The sequence below is a fragment of the Budorcas taxicolor genome, chromosome 5 (assembly GCF_023091745.1).
Source record: "Budorcas taxicolor isolate Tak-1 chromosome 5, Takin1.1, whole genome shotgun sequence".
Classification (NCBI taxonomy): Eukaryota; Metazoa; Chordata; class Mammalia; order Artiodactyla; family Bovidae; genus Budorcas; species Budorcas taxicolor.
The window spans coordinates 16,581,441-16,601,920 of record NC_068914.1 but is presented as its reverse complement, the minus strand read 5'-3'; the positions used below and the strand labels follow the sequence as shown (position 1 = coordinate 16,601,920).

The 20,480-nt window shown below is 36.2% G+C and overlaps 1 protein-coding gene across 3 annotated transcripts in view; it reads right to left on the bottom strand.

Moving 5' to 3' along the window:
• Nucleotides 1–20,480, bottom strand: part of P4HA1 (prolyl 4-hydroxylase subunit alpha 1) — a 94,702-nt gene that overhangs the window by 53,682 nt on the left and 20,540 nt on the right. For all 3 annotated transcript variants that reach the window (XM_052639611.1, XM_052639612.1, XM_052639613.1), the window contains exons 2-5: nt 18,678–18,785; nt 17,313–17,409; nt 15,631–15,782; nt 12,179–12,316 (exon numbers count right to left, since the gene is read on the bottom strand). In XM_052639611.1, coding sequence (XP_052495571.1) covers nt 12,179–12,316; nt 15,631–15,782; nt 17,313–17,409; nt 18,678–18,753 — 463 coding nt within the window. In that variant the 5' untranslated portion in view covers nt 18,754–18,785. The remainder of the gene's footprint in view (nt 1–12,178; nt 12,317–15,630; nt 15,783–17,312; nt 17,410–18,677; nt 18,786–20,480) is intronic.

The window sequence follows — 20,480 nt, the reverse complement described above, 5'->3', positions numbered from 1 at the left end:
TAGAAAGATAAGCAAGAAAAACATCTTAAGTCATTCATCTCACTGTATTTTCTTACTGAGAAAGTCAATTTCAGTATGAAGACAGAGGTAACATATTTTATTTTTACAATTGATAAGGACAAGAAGATAGTAATGGTATATTCATAGAATAAATGACAGATCGCAATAGTAAACTATCACATGAAGGTAAATATCAGTAACACAAGTAAAACTGGAAAATTTCAAATTTTGCAAAAACTAAACAACACACTCCACACTCTTTAACAGCTAACAGAAAAAAAAAAAAAAGAAATCACAGGGAAAATTAGAAAATACTTAAAAGACAAAAGAAAATGAAATTACAACATACCAAAACTTACAAGACACAATGAAAGCCGTGCTAAGGGTGAAATTTATAGTTATAACTCTTGCATTAAAAAAACAAGATCTCAAATCAACAACCTAATTTTACAACTTAAGAAACTAGAAAAACAAGAACAAACAACCCAAAGCTAGCAGAAGAAAGGAAACACTGAAGCACAGAATAGAAAATAACAGATAAAATTAATGAAACCAAAAGTTGGTTCTCTGAAAAGAATTTTGTCAATAAAAGTGACAATCTTTTAGCTACATGGATCAAGAAAAAAAGCCAAATAACTAAAATTAGAAATGAAAGTGGGGATACTTCTACTGATTCTATAGAAAAACAAAGGATTATAAGAATTCTATGAAAAATTGTACACCAACAAACTGAATAATCTAGATGAAATGGACAAATTCCTAAAAACACAAAACCCACCAAGACTAAGAAAAAAATAGAAAATCTCAATAGATCTTTAACTAGTAAGGAAACTGCTGATGCGAACAGCTGACTCATTTGAAAAGACCCTGTTTTGGGGAAAGATTGAGGGCAGGAGGAGAAGGGGACGAGAGGATGAGATGGTTGGATGGCATCACCGACTCAATGAACATGGGTTTGGGTAGACTCCGGCAGTTGGTGATGGACAAGGAGGCCTGGCGTGCTGTGGTTCATGGGATCGCAAAGAGCTGGACACGACTGAGTGACTGAACTGAACTGAGTAAGGAAACTGAATCAGTTATCAACAGTCTTCTGACAAAAGAAAAGCTCTGTTATTAACACAAATAAATGGAAAACACGTGCCATGTTCCTGGATTAGAAGACTATTAGCTTCACTGGAGAATTCTATCAAATACTAAAAAAAAAAAAACTAATACCAATCCAGAAAATTCTAGGAATCCTGCTGCAAAAACTCTTGTTAGAACTAGTAAATGAATTCAGCCAAGATGCAGGATGCAAAGACAACACACAAAAATAAGTTGCATTTCTATGCACCAATGAAAGTGAAAGTGAAGTCACTCAGTCGTGTCCGACTCTTTGTGACCCCATGGACTGCAGCCCACCAGGCTCCTCCGTCCATGGGATTTTCCAGGCAAGAGTACTGGAGTGGGTTGCCATTTCCTTCTCCAGGGGATCTTCCCGACCCAGGCATCAAATGCTGGTCTCCCATATTGTAGGCAGACACTTTTACCGTCTGAGCCACCAGGGAAGTCCTATGTACCAATAATGAACAATATAAAAAATTACAAAAACAAATCTAAGCATACAGTACTTAGGAATTAACTTAACCAAGGAGGTGAAAGACATACAGTGAAAACTACAAAAAGCTACTGAAAGACAACATAAATAAATGAAAAACACATGCCATGTTCATGGATTGGAAGACAGCATTATTAAAATGTCAATACTACCCAAAGTGATCTGCAGATTCAATGCAAAAGACAGAAATAGAAACAGAAAACTCCACCGTAGAATTCATACATAATCTTAATAGTCAAAACAATTTTTAAAAAGAACAAAACTGGAAAACTCATATTTCCTGATTTCAAAACTTAATACAAAGCTACAATAATAAAGTAGTGTGTAAAAAACCAACTTATAGACCAGCATAAAAACAGACTTAGAGACCAATGCAATAGAGAGCCAGAAATAAATCCTTGTATATACTGTCAAATGATTTCTGACAAGCATGGCAAGACCATTCAATGGGAAAATGACTATCTTTTCAACAAATGGTGCCAGGAAAACCAAATATTCACATGCAAAAGAATGAAGCTGAACCCTTACCAAATACCACATGTAAAAATTAACTCTAAATAAATCAAGGACCTAAATATAAGACCTAAAACAGTAAAACTCTTAAAAGAACCACAGGACAAAAGCTTCATAACACTGGGTTGGGCAGTGATTTCTTGTATATGACCCTAAAGGCACAGGCAACAAAAGAAAAAAAAAAACAAAACTGGATTTCATAAAAATTTAAAAATTTGGATACAAAATACAGTTATCATTGGAGTAAAAAGGCACCCAAAGAAAAGGAGAAAATATTTGCAAATCACGTATCTCATAAGGCATTAATATTATATAGAGAATCCCTAAAACTCAACAACAAAAAAATGAATAACCCAACTAAATAATAGGCAAAGGACTTGAACAGATATTTCTTCAAAGAAGACATACAGACGGCTGCTAATAAGTACATGAAAAGATGCTCAACATCAGTGATTAGAGAGATGCAAAACTTCAGTGAGATACCACCTCACATGCACTAGGTTGGCTACTATCAAAAAAAAAAGAAAAGAAATAGGGAACAAAATAGCCACCAAAGACCAGGAAGCCCAGAGAGTCCCATACAAGATAAACCCAAGGAGAAACACAAGACACATGTTGATCAAACTAACAAAAATTAAACACAAAGAGCAAATATTAAAAGCAGATAGGGAAAAGCAACAAATAACATACCAGGGGATCCCCATAAGGCTAACAGCTGATCTTTCAACAAACTATTGGTAAAGAATCCACCTGCAATGCAGGAGATCCTGGTTCAATTCCTGGGTCAGGAAGATCCCCGGGAGAAGGGAGAGGCCAGTATTCCTGGCCTCCTCTTGTGGCTCAGCTGGTAAAAAGTCTGATTGCAATGTGGGAGACCTGGGTTCAATCCCTGGATTGAGAAGATCCCCTGAACAAAGGAAAGGCTACCTACTCCAGTATTCTGGCCTGAAGAATTCCATGGACTGTATAGTCCATGAGGTCACAAACAGCCAGACATGACTGAGCGACTTTCACTTTCATACAGGCCAGAATGGAACAGCAGGATATATTTAAAGTGATAAAAAGCAAAAACCTACAACTGAGATTACTCTATCCAGCAAGAATCTCATTCAAAGGAAAAATCAAAAGCTTTACAGACAAGCAAAAGCTAAGAGAATTCAGCACCACCAAACCAGCCCTTCAACAAGTGCTAAAGGAACTTCTCTAGACAAGAAACACAGAAAGGGCCTATAAAAACAAACCCAAAACAATAAAGTAAATGGTAACAGGATCATGCTCATCAATAGTTACCCTGAATGTAAATGAGCTAAATGCTCCAACCAAAAGACACAGATTGGCTGAATGTATACCAAAACAAGACCCCTAACCCTATATATACTGTCTACTAGAGATCCACCTCAAACAAACTGAACAAACATGAACAAACTGAAAGTGAGGGACTGGAAAAAGATATTCCACGCAAATAGAGACCAAAAGAAAGAGGTAATAGCAATGCTCATACCAGACAAAATAGACGTTAAAATATAAAGAACATTAGAAGGGACAAAGAAGGACACTACATAATGATCAGAAGATTAATCAAGAAGACATAATGATTACAAATACATATGCAGTCAACACAGGAGCACCTCAATACATAAGGCAAACGCTAACAAACAGTAACACAATAATAGTGGTGGATTTTAATATCCTACTCACAACAATGAAAAGATCATCCAGACAGAAAATTAATAAGTAAACACAGGCTTTAAATGATACATTGTACCCATTGGACCTAAATGATATCTACAGGGCATTTCACCCAAAAACAATAGATTTCACTATTTTCCCAAGTGCACATGGAACATTCTCCAGGACAGATCACATTCTGGGCCTCAAATCAAGCCTTGGTAAATTTATTTAAAATTGAAATCATTTCAAGCATCTTTTCTGATCATAACACTGTAAGATTAGATATCAACTACAGGAAACACTAAGAAACACAAACACATGATTGCTAAACAATACACTTCTGAATAACCAAGAGATAACTAAAGAAATCAGAAAGGAAATCAAAATATGCCTAAAAACAAATGACAATGAAACCGTGACAACTCAAAGTCTATGGGATGCAGTAAAAGCAGTGCAAAGAGGGAAGTTTACAGCAATGTGAGTCTACCTCAAGAAACAAAGAGAGACATCAAACATACAACCTAAACTTACACCTAAAGCAACTAGAAAAAGAACAATAACAACAACCAAAAAAACCCAGTTAGTAGAAAGAAATAAATCATAAAGATCAGAGCAGAAATAAGTGAAAAAGAAACGAAAGACTATAGCAAAGCTGGTTCTTTAAGAAGATAAAATTGACAAACTGTTAGCCAGACTCATCAAGAAAAAAAGGGATTAAAAAAAAATCAGAAATGAAAAAGGAGAAGTTACAACAGACAACACAGAAATACAAAGGATCCTAAGAGACTACTATGAGCAACTACATGCCAATAAATGGACAACTTGGAAGTAATGGACAAATTCTTAGAAGAGTATAACCTTCCAAACCAGAACCAGGAAGAAATAAAACATGGACAGATCAATCACAAGCATGGAAATCAAAACTGAAATAAAAAATCTCCAACAAACAAAAGCCCAGGGCCAGATGGCTTCATAGGTGAATTCCACCAAAAGTTTAGAGAAGAGCTAACATTTATCCTGCTCCAACTCTTCCAGAAAAATGCAGAGGAAGGAAAACTCCCAAATTCATGCTATAGGGCCACCATCACCCTGACACCAAAACGAGACAAAGATGTCACAAGAAACGAAAATTACAGGCCAAAATCACTGATGAACATAGATGCAGAAGTCCTCAACAAAATTCTAGTGAACAGAATTCAATAATACTCTTAGAAGATCATACATCATGAACAAGTTAGCTTTATCCCAGGGATGCAAATATTCTTTAATATTCAAATAAATGTGATATACCATATTAACAAATTGAAAGACAAAAATCATATGATCATTTCAATAGATGCAGAGAAAGCCTCTGACAAAATTCAACATAAGAAGGAACATAACTCAACATAATAAAGGCCATATACAACAAACCCACAGCAAATATCCTCAGTGGTGAAAAACTGAAAGCATTTCTTCTAAAATCAGGAACAAGACAAGGATACCCACTCTCACTACTATTATTCAACATAGTTTTGGAAGTCCTAGCCAAATCCAGATTGGAAAAGAAGAAGTAAAACTCTCACTGTTTGCAGATGACATGATTCTCTACACAGAAAACCCTAAAGATGCCATCAGAAAACTATTTGAGCTAATCAATGAATATAGTAAAGTCACAGGATATAAAATTAATACACAGAAATCCCTGGAATTCCTATATACTAATGAAAAATCAGAAAGAGAAATTAAGGTAACAATCCCACTTACCATTGCAATAAAAAGAGTAAAATACTTAGGAATAAATTTACCTAAAGAGACAAAAGATCTGTATGCAGAAAACTATAAGACACTGATAAAAGAAATCAAAGATGACACCAAAAGATGGAGAGATATACAATGTTCTTAGATTTAAAGAATCAATATAGTGTAAATGACTATACTACCCAAAGCAATCTATAGATTCAATGCAATCCCTATCAAACTACCAATGGTATTTTTCACAGAACTAGAACAAATAATTTCACAATTTGTATGGAAACACAAGCGACCCTGAACAGCCAAAGTAAACCTGAGAAAGAAGAATGGAACTGCAGGAATCAACCTTCCTGACTTCACACTACACTACAAAGCTACAGTCATCAAGACAGTATGGTACTGGCACAAAAACAGAAATATAGACCAATGGGAACAAGATATAAAGCCTGGAGATGAATCCATGCCCCAGTGGACCTTATCTTTGACAAAGGAGGCAAAAATATACAATGGAGAAAACAGTCTCTTCAACCAGTGGTTCTGGGAAAACTGGTCAACTGCATTACTAATAGAATGAAATTGGAACACTTCCTAACTCCATACACAAAAATAAACTCAGAATTTATTAAAGACCTAAATGTAAGACCAGAAACTATAAAAATCTTAAGAGGAAAACATAGGCAGAGCACTCTCTAACATAAATCACAGCAAGATCCTCTATAACCCATCTCCTAGAGGAAAGGAAATAAAAACAAACAAACAAACAAAAATAACAAAAAACAAAAACTGTGACCTAATTAAAGTTAAAAATTTTGCACAACAAAGGAAATTATAAGAGAGGTAAAAAGACAACCCACCCTCAGAATGGGAGAATATAACAGCAAACTTAATGACTGACAAAGATTTAATCTCCAAAATATACAAGTAGCTCATGCAGCTCAATACCAGAAAAACAAACAACCCAATCAAAAAGTAGGCAGAAGACCTAAACAGACATTTTTCCAAAGAAGACATACAGATGACCAATAAATACATGAAACATGCTCAACACTGCTCATTACTAGAGGAATGCAAATTAAAATTATAATGAGGTATCACCTCTCATTGGACAGAATGGACATCAAAACATCTACAAACGATAAATGCTGTTTGATGTGGAGAAAAGGGAACCCTCTTATACTTCTGGTGGGAATACAAATTGATATAACCACTAGGAAGAACAGTACGGAGATTCCTTTAAAAACTAGGAAAAAACTAACATACGACCCAGCAATCCCATTACTGGGCATTTACCCTAAGGAAACCATAATTGAAAAGGACACATGTACCCCCATGTTCACTGCAGCACCGTTTACAATAGCTAGGACATGGGCATGACATTGAAAGATGACATGGATATAAACTGAAAGATAGGACACGAAAGATGAACTCCCCAGGTTGGTAGGGCCCAATATGCTACTGGAGAAGAGTGAGAAATAACCCCAGAGAGAATGAAGACACGGAGCCAAAGCAAAACAACACCCAGTTGTGGATGGGACTGGTGATGGAAGTAAAGTCTGATGCTGAAAAGAACAATATGCATAGGAACCTGGAATATTAGGTGCATGAATCAAGGCAAATTGGAAGTGGTCAAACAGGAGATGGCAAGAGTGAATGCTAGCATTTTAGGAATCAGTGAACTAAAATGGACTGGAATGGGTGAATTTAACTCAGATGACCATTATATCTACTACTGTGGGCAAGAATCCCTTAGAAGAAATGGAGTAGCCATCATAGTCAAAAAAGAGTCCTAAATGCAGTACTTGGGTGCAATCTCAAAAATGACAGAATGATCCCATTTGTTTCCAAGGCAAACTATTCAATATCACAATAATCCAAGTTTATTCCCCGACCAGTAATGCTGAAGAAGCTGAACGGTTCTATGAAGACCTACAAGAACTTCTAGAACTAACACCAAAAAAAGATGTCCTTTGCATCATAGGGGACTGGAATGCAAAAGTAGGAAGTCAAGAGATACCTGCAGTAACAAGGCAAATTTGGCCCTGGGAGTCCAAAAACAAGCAGGGCAAAGGCTAACAGAGTTTTGTCAAGAGAACACACTGGTCATAGCAAACACCCTCTTCCAACAACACAAGAGATGACTCTACACATGGACATCACCAGATGGTCAATACTGAAATCAGATTCATTATACTCTTTGCAGCACAAGATGGAGAAACTCTATACAGTCAGAAAAACAAGACCAGGAGCTGACTGTGGCTCAGACCATGAAATTGCCAAATTCAGACTTGAAGAAAGTAGGGAAAACCACTAGGCCATTCAGGTATGACCTAAATCAAATCCCTTACAATTATACAGTGGAAGTGACAAACAGATTCAAGGGATTAGCTCTATTAGACAGAGTGCCTTGAGAACTATGGATGGAGGTTTGTGACATTGTACAGGAGGCAGTGATCAAGACCATCCCCAAGAAAAAGAAATACAAAAAGGCAAAATGGTTGTCTGAGGAGGTCTTACAAATAGCTGAGAAAAGAAGAGACGTGAAAGGCAAAGGAGAAAAGGAAAGATATACCCATCTGAATGCAAAGTTCCAAGGAACAGCAAGGAGAGATAAGAAAGCCTTCTTCAGTGATCAATGCAAAGAAATAGAGAAAAACAACAGAATGGAAAAGACTAGAAATCTCTACAAGAAAATTAGAGATACCAAGGGAACATTTCATGCAAAGATGGGTTCGATAAAGGACAGAAACGGTATGGACCTAACAGAAACAGAAGATATTAAAAAAAGGTGACAAGAATACACAGAAGAAGTATACAAAAAAGATCTTAATGACCCAGATAACCACGATGGTGTGATCACCCACCTAGCACCAGACATCCTGGAATGCAAAGTCAAGTGGGCCTTAGGAACCATCATTATGATCAAAGCTAGTGGAGGTGATGGAATTCCAGTTGAGCTATTTCAAATCCTAAAAGATGATGCTGTGAAAGTGCTGCACTCAATATGCCAGCAAATCTGGAAAACTCAGCAGTGGCCACAGGACTGGAAAAGGTCAGTTTTCATTCCAATCCCAAAGAAAGGCAATGCCAAAGAATGCTCAAACTACCAGACAATTGCACTCATCTCACACATTAGCAAAGTAATGCTCAAAATTCTCCAAGCCAGGCTTCAACAGTATGTGGACCGTGAACCTCCAGATGTTCAAGCTGGTTTTAGAAAAGGCAGAGGAACCAGAGATCAAATTGTCAACCTCTGTTGGATCATCAAAAAGGAAAGAAAGATCCAGAAAAAATCTGCTTTATTGACTATGCCAAAGCCTTTGACTGTGTGGATCACAACATACTGTGGAAATATGAGACTACCAGACCACCTGACCTGCCTCCTGAGAAATCTTATGCAGGTCAAGAAACAACAGTTAAAACCAGACAGTGAACAACGGACTGGTTCCAAGTCAGGCAAGGAGTATGTCAAAGCTGTTTATTGTCCACCCTGCTTATTTAACTTATATGCAGAGTATATCATGCGAAATGCTGGGCTGGATGAAGCACCAGCTGGAATCAAGATTACCGGGAGAAATATAAACAACCTCAGATATGCAGATGATACCACCCTTATGGCAGAAAGTGATGAACTAAAGAGCCTCTTGAAAGTGAAAAAGGAGAGTGAAAATGTTGGCTTAAAACTCAACACTCAAAAAACTAAGATGATGGCATCTGGTTTCATCACTTCATGGCAAATAGATGAGGAAACAATGAAAACAGTGAGAGACCATTTTGGGGGGCTCCAAAATCACTGAAGATGGTGACTGCAGCCATGAAATTAAAAGGCACTTGCTCCCTGGAAGAAAACTATGACCAACTTAGCATATTGAAAAGCAGAGACATTACTTTGCCAACAAAGGTCCATCTAGTCAAAGCTATGATTTTTCCAGTAGTCATGTGTGGATGTAGGAGTTGGACTATAAAGAAAGCTGAATGCTAAAGAATTGATGCTTTTGAACTGTGGTATTGGAGAAGACTCTAGTGACTCCCTTGGACTGCAAGGAGATCAAACCAGTCAATCCTAAAGGAAATCAATCCTGAATATTCATTGGAAGGACTGATGCTGCAGCTGAAACTCCAACTGGCCACCTGATGCAAAGAGCTGACTCACTGGAAAACACCCTGATGCTGGGTAAGACTGAAGGTAGGAGGAGAAGGGGACAACAAAAGAGGAGATGGTTGGATGGCATCACCGACTCAGTGGACATAAGTTTGAGCAAGCTCCGGGAGTTGGTGATGGACAGGGAAGCTTGATGTGCTGCAATCCATAGCGTCGCAAAGAGTCAGACATGACCAAGCGACCAAACGGAACCGGATGTGGAAGCAACCCATATGTCCATAGACAGATGAATGGATAAGGAAACTGGTACATATACACAATGGAATATTCCTCAGCTATAAAAAGGAATGCATTTGAGTCAGTTCTAATGAGATGAATAAACATAGAGCCTATAACACAGAGTGAAGTAAATAAGAAAGAGAAAGACAAATACTGTATATTAATGCATACATATGGAATCTAGAAAGTTAGTACCAATGATCCTATGTGCAGGGCATCTGAGAAGACACAGACATAAAAAACAGACTTTTGGACACAGTAGAGGAAGGAGAGGGTGGGATGATTTGAGAGAATAGCCTTGAAACATATACGCTCCCATATGGAAAACAGATAGCCAGTGAGAGTTTGATATTAGATGCAGGGAACCCAAAGCCAGTGCTCTGTGGAAACCTAGATGCACAGGGTAGAAGGGAGGAGGGTGGGGGTATCAAAAGGGAGGGGACATGTGTACCCGTGGCCAATTCATGCTGATGTATGGCAAAAACCATCACAGTATTGTAAAGTAATTGTGCTTAGTCGCTCAGCCAGGTTCGACTCTTCGAGACCCCATGGACTGTAGCCCGTCAGCCCCTCTATTCATGGGGATTCTCCAGGCAAGAATATTGGAGTGGGTTGCCATTTCCTTCTCCAATTGTAAAGTAATTATCCTCCAATTAAACATAAATAAATAAATAAATACATAATCATGTGGCAAATAAGGTACAATATTAATATGAATCCTAGGTGGCAGGTTCATGAATGCTATTCTCTATACTTTCTGTATATATGAAATTTGTGTAAACAAATAAATAATTTTAAAAAAGAAAATAACCAGTGTAGGCAACGGTCTAGAGAAACTGGAACCCTTGTGCACTGTTGGTGGGAATGTAAAATGGTTTATCTACTATGGAAAAGAGTATGGTGTCTTCTCAAAAATTAAAAATAGAATTACCATCTGATCCAGCAATTCCACTTCTGGGTATATACTCAAGAATGAAAGGCAGTGTCTTGAAAAGCTATTTGCATACCCTTGTTCACAGCAGCATTACTCACAATAGCTGACATGTGGAAGCAGCCCAAGTGTCCATGGATGGATGAATGCATAACAAAATATGGATACATACAATGGAATATTATTCAGCCTTAGAAATGAAGGAAGTTTCAACATGTACAACAACATGGATTACCCTTGAAGGACATCATCCTAAGTGAAATAAGCCAGTCACAAAAAGGCAAACACTATATGATTCTACCTACATGATGGACTCAGAGTAGTCAAAATCAGAGACAAAAAGCAGAATGACAGTTGCTTGGGGCTGGGAAAGTGGGGGTTGGAGAGTTGTTGTTTAATGAGTACAGAGCCTCGGTTTCACAAGATAAAAAGAGCTATGCAGATGGATGGTAATAATGGTTGCATAAAAATGCAAATGCACCTGAAGCCATAAACTGCACATTTAAAATTGGTTAACATGGTAAATTTTGTTTTTATTTTCTTTTCACAATAAAAAACGGATTGTCATGAAATCAGCTGTAACTTGAAAAAAGAGGGTTTGGGGGCTTCCCTGGTGGTCCAGTGGTTGACAGTCCACCTTGCAATGCACGGACATCAGTTTAATCCCTGGTCCAGGAGGATCCCACATGCCATAAGGGATGCTATTGTAAGCGTGTGTGCCAAATACTGAGCCCACACTCTAGAGCCCACACTCTAAGCCTGAAAGCCGCAACTACTGATTCCATTCTCCTTAACTACTCGAGCTTGAGTGCTCTAGAGCCTGTGTTCTGCAACAAGAGAAGCCACTGCGATGAGAAGCTAGCATACCGCAACTCCAGTAGCTCCCACTCTCTGCAACTACAGAAATCCCACATGAAGCAACAAACACCCAGCACAGCCAAAAATAAATAAAAGTATTTAAAAAGCGTTTTGTGAAAAAGAAGTCAGAAAGCAGGATGTTTCATACTACAGAATACTAAAAATCAGCACACACTCAACATGTCTTGGTTTTAAATTACTGAACATACAAACTTTGGTATTATAAAGAAAGACATTTGGAAAAAGTTTCTTTTTCTTTCATGCTAAAATTGCTTAAGTTAGTCCCTATAATCACAGGCTTTCACAGTAACAAGCTAGCAGCTTATCCACAACTATTAAGAACTAGAGAAAAGGTTGTTTTGACCTCAAAGGCTATGAAACAAACTAAAGTTAAAAATTTTTAAATAACTGAAGTCTTCTTATATTAATATTGTCCTAATGGACTGAACAGAGAAGCCAGGAGATGGGTTTTTTCATAGGCTACAAGAATTCTTACCTGGAAGATCACCCTTTGAGATGGTATCTGTATCCAAATTGTAGGTGTCCTGGAGACGCAACAGAGCTTTGGCTGCCCCAACCTGATCTTCATCATTAGGGAAATACTGTCTCTGAATGGTTAGGTTAGAGATAAAACCTTAAAATAGAGGAGCAAAAAAAGATTTAGACACAAGTTTGAAATGTACAATGTAGAGAATATAGTTGATAACTATGTAATATATTTGTACGGTGATGACATTTCATACCTGGTCTTCTCATGGTGGTCATTTTGAAATACACAGAAATATAGGATCAATATGTTGTATAACAGGAACTAACATAGTGTTGTAGGTCAATTATATTTCAAAAACAAACTCATACAAAAAGAGATCAAGTTTGTGGTTATCAGAGGCAGGTGGTAGGGGTATAAGGGATTTGGAGGAAGGCAGGCAAAAGGCACAAAGTTTCAGGTATAAGATAAATAAGTACGGAGGATGCAATGTACAACACAATAAATATAATTAACACTGCTACATAAAAAAGAGTACACCCTAAAAGTTCTCATTACAAGGAAAAACATTTTTTTCTATCTTTTAAATTTTGTAACTACATGGGATGATGAATGTTCACTAACTAACTGTGATAATCATTCCATAATGTGTGTAAGTAAAATCATTGTACTGTACACTTTAAACTTCTATAGTACCATGTCAATTATATCTCAATAAAATTGGAAGAAAAAAGACTCTAGACCCTCACAGACTTTTAATTTCTAACGTAAGTCTTATAAAGATTTTTTTAATCTACATTATTATAATTTTCCACTATATCATGTGTAGTAAGAAAAAATTAAATATACTGAATGAGACTTGATATACCTCTAACTTGTTAAATCTTCCCAAACCATTTTTAATGTTGCTTATGTAATCTGAGGTCACTGCACAAATTATACCTATATGAACAGGTTTTAGTTACACAGTACAGCCTCTGCTAAGCTTGAAGCTTGAAAAGCAAACAGATTTAAAGACTTGAAAACCATATTCACTGGCAACAAATTATATTTTCAGATAAAATGTATGTTCTTAAAGTTCTATTTTCTTCTTCCATGTGCCACATATCACATAAATGTGTAAATATATAAAGTTTGGTGGAATTCTTTAAGGAGAAGGAAGAAATAATTACGTATTTCAGAGTGTTGCATAAGCTCATTTATTAAAATATATTTAGATCTATTTAATTATCAAATATAGTGTCATCAATCCAGGTTTGCTCTACATAAATCCTAATATTAATTTTAAAATGTTTTACATAAAATATAGCAAAAATCAAATTCAGAAACTAATTACTGATAACTATGTAACTCCTAGGGGTTCCCTGATGGCTCAGCTGGTTAAGAATTTGCCTTCAAAGGAGGAGACACAGGAGATTTGATTCCTGATCAGCAAGATCCCCTGGAGGAGGAAAATGGCAACTCCTCCAGTATTTTTGCCTAAAAAACATTCCATGGGCCTACATGATGATCTTTTATTTAGTTTGTTTCACTTTTTCTATTTTATATTCAAAGCTCCCATTTCACCTAGTTTATGTTTTCCAATTTCCCCATCTTTTTTTTTTTTTGATGTTCTCAAGGCTTTATCAAGCATAGTCGTAAAGTTTTTGTACACATATATATGTATAAAATATATATTTTAGAAAACTTATGAAATTTTGCCTAATTAAAAAATGTATGACATTTTGATTACACTTTTTTCACTTACTATGAATAAAATGCTAAAGTTCTAATTAAAAAAATACAGATATACAACAAGCAACACAGGTTTACTGTATAAAACAAGGAACTATATAGTCAAAATCTTGTAAAAATCTATAATGGAAAATAATTTCAAAAATAACATATGCATATATATAAATGAATCACCTTGCTGTGTACCTGAAACACTGTAAGTCAACTATACTTCAATAAAATATATATATTAAGGAAAAAAATCCCATGAACAGAGGAGCCTGGCAGGCTACAGTCCAAAGGGTTGTAAAGAGTTGGACACAACTGGGCAACTAAGCCCAAGTACATACATATAACTCCGAAGGAAAATGGATGCTAAATACTCCCTTAATAAATCAATCCAACAGAAACAAAAAGTGATTTAAAATTTGAATAATGTATGTGTCATCATTTGCAGATCAAAGTTAGGTATGAGACTTCCCTCCATTCTCATTTACTTATAATCAATTATGCATATACTCTGATCATCAAAAGGCCAGGTATTGTTATGTTAATTGAAATGTATAAATGAACAACTAGCTAAAGAGGTCTAAGTTCATATTAAGCATATTCTTTAGTTTTAAGTCACAAAATCCACACAATTTTTACAAGCAAGTTTTACAGAGAACTGTAATGTTTTTTATGCCTCAAAAAAAAAATCTCTTAGAAGTTGCTTAAAATCCTCTCCAATAAGAGAAAATGTATATCTACTATGGCATTATGGGGTACTACCATGGATTAAAATACCAAAGTCTTAAGGCTTATCTTATATATATGAATATCTATGACCTTAAAAATATTCTCATGGTGTTATATAAGAGAGCAAATGATCATAGGTATTTCCTTCTCATGTCAAAATATTTATAAGTGCTTGCCTGAATTTTTCTTAGCAAGGTTTTCCTATCCTATGCATAATAGTTTAGTTTACTGCTCACAAACACTTGAAAGCACCCTTGGAGTACTTCACCTACACAACTGGCTCAGTTTGTTTTTTTTTTTCTTTTTTTGCCATCTTCAATCATTCAACAAATAAATACTATGTACTAAGCATAATAATACCTTTACTTTCTTAACCTTCAGACTTAGTTTTCTGTATATGTTACTTAAATATCTAAAACATCTCATTACTCCAACTACAATTTCATTGTTTCATTGAGAAGGACACTCATTATTACTGTTTGCAGTCTCAGTTTTTAAATTTATAGTTTATGTTAAACAAAACAACCCTAAGCTTCAAAGTACTAAAACACAGCTAATGCTTTCCCTTAACAGTACCACTCCCAGTACATTAATAATTGATTAGAAGATAAACAACTAGCCATAAATTTTTTAAATCTGAAGGTAATCCTAAAATGCAAATGATTACCCTCAGAAATGAAGCTATATGCCAATAATTGATTCACTTTAGTATATTTCAGAGTAAAAACGACCAGTGTTAAGTAAATGACTAGAAATTACTTCTTTAAGAATAAAATTTTATTTTTCTTTGTTTTCAGTTTTTACTTTTTTTTTTTTTTTAATCAAGAATTCAGGATCTAGACTAAATTAACTCTAGTCAAATCAAACACATTTCAGCAATAATTCAGTTATAAGACTGAACACCTGATGTTCTGGGAACTGAATTTATCACTTCTTTTGGCATTTCTACAGGTTGTACCAAAAATGCCGTGTTTTTTTTTTTGGCTCGTTAGTTTTACCATCTGACTTACCATCTGACATATCCTTAAGGACCAGATTCTCCAACTCACTCCACTCAGTGTTCAGACGTTTCATTAATTTGAATGCATTTACAGGGTGTCCAACAAATCCTTCTGGATCTTTTGTCGCTGTGCTGGTTAACCGATCTAATTTCTCTGCCCATCTAAAATGGAACATAAGACATAAGTATGTATATGTATATGCATGTATATGTAGACATACGTATATTCCATTAAGACATAAATGGAATATACATAAAGTATATGCACACTTAATGAGGAAGAACATAATTTAGTAAAGCACTCAAAAAAGATTAGAGGTTTTTGAGTTAAAACTATAAAAAATTTTTTAAGCAAAGTTATAAAGATTTTTTAAAAAGCAAGATTCTCTTACAGATAAAATCTAATTTGGAAAAATTAAAATATAAGACTTTTTTAGTTTTATGTTTCTCCCAAATGGTTACAGTAAACTGTAACATATCTTAGTAAAAGTTGATTGGACCCCTCTAGTAAGAATCTCAGAGAAGGCAATGGCAACCCACTCCAGTACTCTTGCCTGGAAAATCCCATGGACAGAGGAGACTGGTAGGCTGCAGTCCATGGGGTCACTAAGAGTCGGACACAACTGAGCGACTTCACGTTCACTTTTCACTTTCATGCATTGGAGAAGGAAATGGTAACCCACTCCAGTGTTCTTGCCGGGAGAATCCCAGGGACGGGGGAGCCTGGTGGGTTGCCGTCTATGGGGTCGCACAGAGTCAGACACGACTGAAGCGACTTAGCAGCAGTAGCAGCAGCAGTACGAATCTAAAAATTTATTTCCCTACAAGTCCAAATAATTGATTATTACAAAGTACAAACGAGCCCAATCCAAATTCAGTTACATATTCATTTAAATCACACTTACAGAAAAATTTTGTACTCAGTACTTAGAAACTATATTTTAAAATAGAAAAAATGGGGCTTCCCTGATAGTCCAGTGGTTGAGAATCTGCCCGCCAACGCAGGGGACACAGGTTCGATCCCTACACCAGGAAGATCCTACATGCCGAGTGGTAACTAGGCCCATGCACAGCTACTGAAGCCCATGCACCTAGAGCCCAAGGACGCAACAAGAGAAGCTACCACAACAAGAAGCCCGTGCACTGCAGCTAGAGACAGCCTGAGCAAAGCAATGAAGACCCTGCACAGCCAAAAATAAATAAATCAATCAATCTTAAAAAAAAAAATAACCTGACTACTTAGCTACTCTTTAAACAAAGGCTAGGAACTCTCAGGTCAGGATTAACTATGAACCTGAGTCAATTAAAGATAAATTAGCATTTCAAGAAAAACCATATCAATTAAATAATACTATACTTACCACTGTAATCTCTAGAATGCAACCATAAAACTAAAGGCTAAATAGCACTGGAAAACTGCTTGATGAGGGAGGACAGAAGATACTAGCAACTATTTAAAAAAAAAACACTGTCAGTCAGTTACCTGTATCCATTTACATTCTTATCTCAATCCATATTCTTCCACATGCAGTCTTTAATTGGGCCTAACTTTTGTTTTCTGTAGTCCTATTTTAGCCCTTATCTGGCCTTCTAAGACTGACAGAGGGCTTTCATTTTCACTTAAAGAATGTTTTAGCCAGGAAGAAAACATCCAGGTGGAGTCACTCATAGTAAGTAAAACACTTGGCTTACTTTTTTATTTGTTCTAATTTGTCCTCTTCTGCCTTTATATAGTCTTTCAGGGAAGTCACGAGATCTTTTTCAGTATGAATCAAATCAGTCATCTGACCTAGAAAGAAGAGAAGAAAGTTATCAAATACCCATACTATCAAAACAAGTTTAAGAATGATTGAGAATGCTTCATTTAATGAAAGGACTTAACTGGCATGAACCAGATATGTTGAAGACAGCATCATTTTTTTATCTTTTTAAGACCAAATAAATAAAAATTAAGCCCCAAACTTTCTAAGCATGTGGTCCAATTCTAATTTTCAGGCTACTTAATTCTGCAAGCTTGGACCATATCGACAAATTGTCTGTTCATCTAAGAATTTATTTTTTAATTTCAAAACATTACTTTCCAAGGATCAACATTTCTTCTTCCCTACCTCCCCCCTCATCCTTTTTGGGTTTTGAGACTACTGATAATTAAATTTTTATTCAATTTGACAAAGACCACACTAACAAAAAGTTTAAACTTTTAAAGTTTAACTTTTAAAGTTAAAAACTTCACAACTGAAATTCAAATATCCATATTTAGTTATTCCTAATGGGATGAGAGAAAAAAGTGGCACAATTGTGTCTCCTTGCAACCACATGGACTGTAGCCCACCAGGATTCTCTGTCCATGGGATTCTCCAGGTAAGAACACTGGAGTGGGTAGCCATTCCCTTCTCCAGGGGATCTTCCTGACTCAGGCATCAAACCCAGGTCTGCATTTCAGGCAGATTCTTTACTGTCTGAGCCACTGCTGCTGCTGCTAAGTCGCTTCAGTCGTGTCTGACTCTTAGCGACCCCATGGACTACAGCCTACCAGGCTCCTCCATCCATGGGATTTTCTAGGCAAGGGTGTGGGTTGCCATTGCCTTCCCTGGTCTGAGCCACTAGGCAAGCCCCAATAGGATGAGAAAACTCATCATTTTACATTCCAAAATTAAGTGTCATAAATATATTTGCTTGTGTTTTATTTAGCTCCACAATCACATTAGGGTAAAACTGGTCAACAGGACGAAGGGAAACACCTCTTTTAAAACATATCAAGTATGCATATAAGAAAATATAAAAGACTAAGTATATATATTAAGTGATTTGCCAGGTAGACTCTACCAGAGAATTTTCTTTTGTATGCTTTACAAAGTTTTAGCAATCAGAAAAAATCAAATATTTAAATATGAAGGGAAAAAATGACTTTAAAAGAAAGATTTTTAGAGGGGTAGGGACTGAAGTAATGTTTCAGTCCTGGAGAATACAATGTATTTGTTTTTACCGATTTAAAAATACGAAAAAAAGGAAAATCTTAAATACAAAAACAAACACAACAAAATAATTAAGACTTACCAATAGAAGTGAAAAAGCCTGGATGGGCCAAAGACTGGGGAAGTAGAATCCCTACAACTAAAACATACCAGATCATCTTCAAAGGTTTAATTTTACAGGCTCACACACCTACAAGAGAAATATGGCCATTATTTTAACAAAAGAAGGATAGGACAAGTTCCTAACCTATTTTGCCTATGAATAAAATGTAAGTCAGACTTTAAGATTGCCTATAGAACACTGTTAATTCTAGTAAACTGATTTAATAACCTAGTAAGAGCTACTATCTTATTTTTCATAGAAGAGTACTCACTTGATATTTCATGTTAAAAGAAAAATATACATGTTTGCTATCACCATGATAATATATGCTTTAAAATGCAGTTTGTTTTCTCTTTAGTTACTACTACAGTTAGATCAACCGGATAGTAGTACACTTTTTCATTAAGTTCACTTTGCGATCTAGATCTAAGTCATGAATTTCCCATTAAAATATACCACTTTACTATAGTAACTCAATTTAAATACTACCAAAATATATTCTAAAATGTTAGAATACATTTAAAGGGACAAAATGTTTCAGAGCTTTCTGATTAAAATCCCCTTAATTCCTAACTTGGTCCATCTTTTCCCTACAATGGCTTTAAAATAAGTTCAATTAAAAGTTGTAGATTTGGAGGTGATGAATATGTTCCAAAATATACTGTGGGGATTGACGCCTGAAGAACACTGTGAAACTACTCAAAATCAACCAACCATGAATATTAAATAGGTGAACAGTGTGGTATTTAAGCTAGCAAGCTGTCTATTTAGGCTAGTAATCTCTCTCAAAGGACCCAATGTTGAGCTTTTTCTCTTATTTACTGTGTTCTATGTAAAAAATCCTTAGCCCAGTACATAACTGTAGCATTCAGGGGGCAAAAAAAAAAAAAAAAAAAACCTGGCAGCAAAGCCGTTCTGTCTTTCTTTTCTGGAATGGATTCTTCATGGCAGATGCAGATTTTCAACGAACCAGCAGATTTCACCCTGCTTTCCGAAAGGCCCTGTTAGCACTCTTCTCTTGCTCCTTCTTTACCACATAAACATGGACTTTTAAGTTCTTCTTTATTACCTTACAGGAAAACAAGTTACCCCTGTAATACTGTTTACCCCAGTAACAGACACCCATTGCTTATTCTCACTTGTCACCCTATTCCTTTGTGCAGGCACCTCCGATTCTCCCCAAGAGACTTCACTGAAAGCAACAGGTTCAAGTCCACGTTAGAAAACTCCCTATCACTCACTCACTCACTCACTGACACACACACACACACACACACACACACACACATTTTCCACATTAGAAAACTCCCAATCTCTCTCTCACACACACACACACCAACACACATATACACACACCATTTTCCACCTAACTTGAATCAATAAAAATAGATCACCGCAGAAACTGACATGCTGGAAGTCCTCCTAAGTCTCCTCCTCCAGAACCACACAGTAGTGAAATACACTGTTCTCTTGGCTGCCTTACAGTAACTCTTTGGGAAGGCTTCTAGAATGTAGCAGATGCAGATACTTCCTCTCCTGGGCTCTTGCCAAAGCCCAAGGTTTTTTCAAAACCCTGGGCTGTCTGAACAGTCTAGAATTTTCTCACTGTTTAAACAGATTTCTGCCATAATTTCTTCATAAATGAATGTTATTTCCAGCAAATACAAATGCTTTTGCTGTACCAAGAGAAGGCTAACCAGAAATGTTGTCTAAACATTAACTCTGATGAGAAAGTTTAGATCCGTCAGATAAGAAGTTATCATTTTTTTCATTGCTAAAATG